The sequence below is a fragment of the Mesitornis unicolor genome, unplaced genomic scaffold, assembly GCF_000695765.1.
Source record: "Mesitornis unicolor isolate BGI_N332 unplaced genomic scaffold, ASM69576v1 scaffold7411, whole genome shotgun sequence".
In the NCBI taxonomy this organism is placed as follows: domain Eukaryota; kingdom Metazoa; phylum Chordata; class Aves; order Mesitornithiformes; family Mesitornithidae; genus Mesitornis; species Mesitornis unicolor.
Genome location: NW_010164372.1, coordinates 1 through 1,206, shown reverse-complemented (window position 1 = coordinate 1,206; position 1,206 = coordinate 1). Strand labels below are relative to the sequence as shown.

At 41.2% G+C, this 1,206-nt stretch overlaps 1 protein-coding gene across 1 annotated transcript; it reads right to left on the bottom strand.

Annotated features, from left to right (window-relative positions):
* Nucleotides 1-697: 697 nt before the first annotated feature.
* TRIM14 (tripartite motif containing 14) lies at nt 698-1,203 on the bottom strand (the record flags this gene model as incomplete). The annotated part of the gene is given in 2 exon segments (XM_010194291.1): nt 698-825; nt 828-1,203. Coding segments are annotated over 2 exon segments (504 nt in total), but the record flags the coding sequence as incomplete, so codon positions are not given.
* Nucleotides 1,204-1,206: the final 3 nt, after the last annotated feature.

Below are 1,206 nucleotides of genomic sequence, written 5' to 3'. Positions count from 1 at the left end.
CTGTTTGAAGACCTACTGGTCCAGCTTCTGCAGACCTCCCTCTCTGTGCAGGAAGAGCAGGGCCGCCCAGAAGCCCAGTTCACGGTCTCTGTTGCAAGTAATGCCAGCTAATGGTTATTAAGTGGGGCTACAGAAGCTCCTACTTCAGGTTCACTTAACTGGACCTTTCCAACAGTCAGTGACAGTCTGTGACTTTTCTGAGATTAAACCTATGTATAAACTTATTCACTTAGTGCATTTACTATCCAAATCTGACCTTGTCAACTGTAATACTGCACAATATATGATCTTGAAGCTTGAACCAAACTAAATGTATTACCATATATAATTGCAGCCTCTCCAGGCAGATAAGGAAAGTTCATAAATAAAGACGGCAATATCCAGGTTCAAATCTGAGTTGTTACAGGCTTCTTCCAACTAGACTTTTTCCATTTGTCAAGTTGAAGTAAAGTACAAAATATTATTATTTATGGCACTTCAGGTGGTACAGCAACATGATTTATAACAGTGAGATCACCTTCCCCTTCTGAAAAATTCATATACATTAAAAATTAATTCATTTACTTGAACTTAACTGTTACTTTCTAAAAGCATCACAGTTACAACTTTCATGTCAGATATTAATGTATGTAAATCACTGCCAAAGTGGCTTTCACAGAAAAAGCATGAAATAGTATGTTTTATTTTGCTTTGTTCCTTACATTAGTTTGCATATTCCAATGGACCCTTCCCAGAGCCTCACAGCTGGGTAAACTGGTTCTGAGAACTTGCAGTGGAAGGTGTGCAAATGGGCCATGCTCTCAGTAACATTGTAGAACAAAAGTCTTCATAATCCAAAAGAACGCCAATGCAATCGGGATCATCTTCTATCAGGATGGGGATTCTCTCCCCTTTGTGAAATGCCCAGTATTCAAATTCAAACTTCTTAAGGCACCAAGATGCTCTATTCCAGCCCACTCAACAGGTTTCAGAGTCTCCTTTCCTGCCAATGGGAGGGTAGGCTGTTCCGATCCACCATCCTGCTCCAGCACGAAGCAGGGCAACTTCCCAGTAATGGCTCCCAGAGAGGAATACATCTCTGCTTAGCACTTGCCATAATTTATGAAACCTCTGGGGACCACAGGGGTAAAATATCCTCCTCCAATTACAGCTTACTACAAGGCGGTCATCAGACAATTTCAGTCTTGGGTGAAGGCTGTCATATTC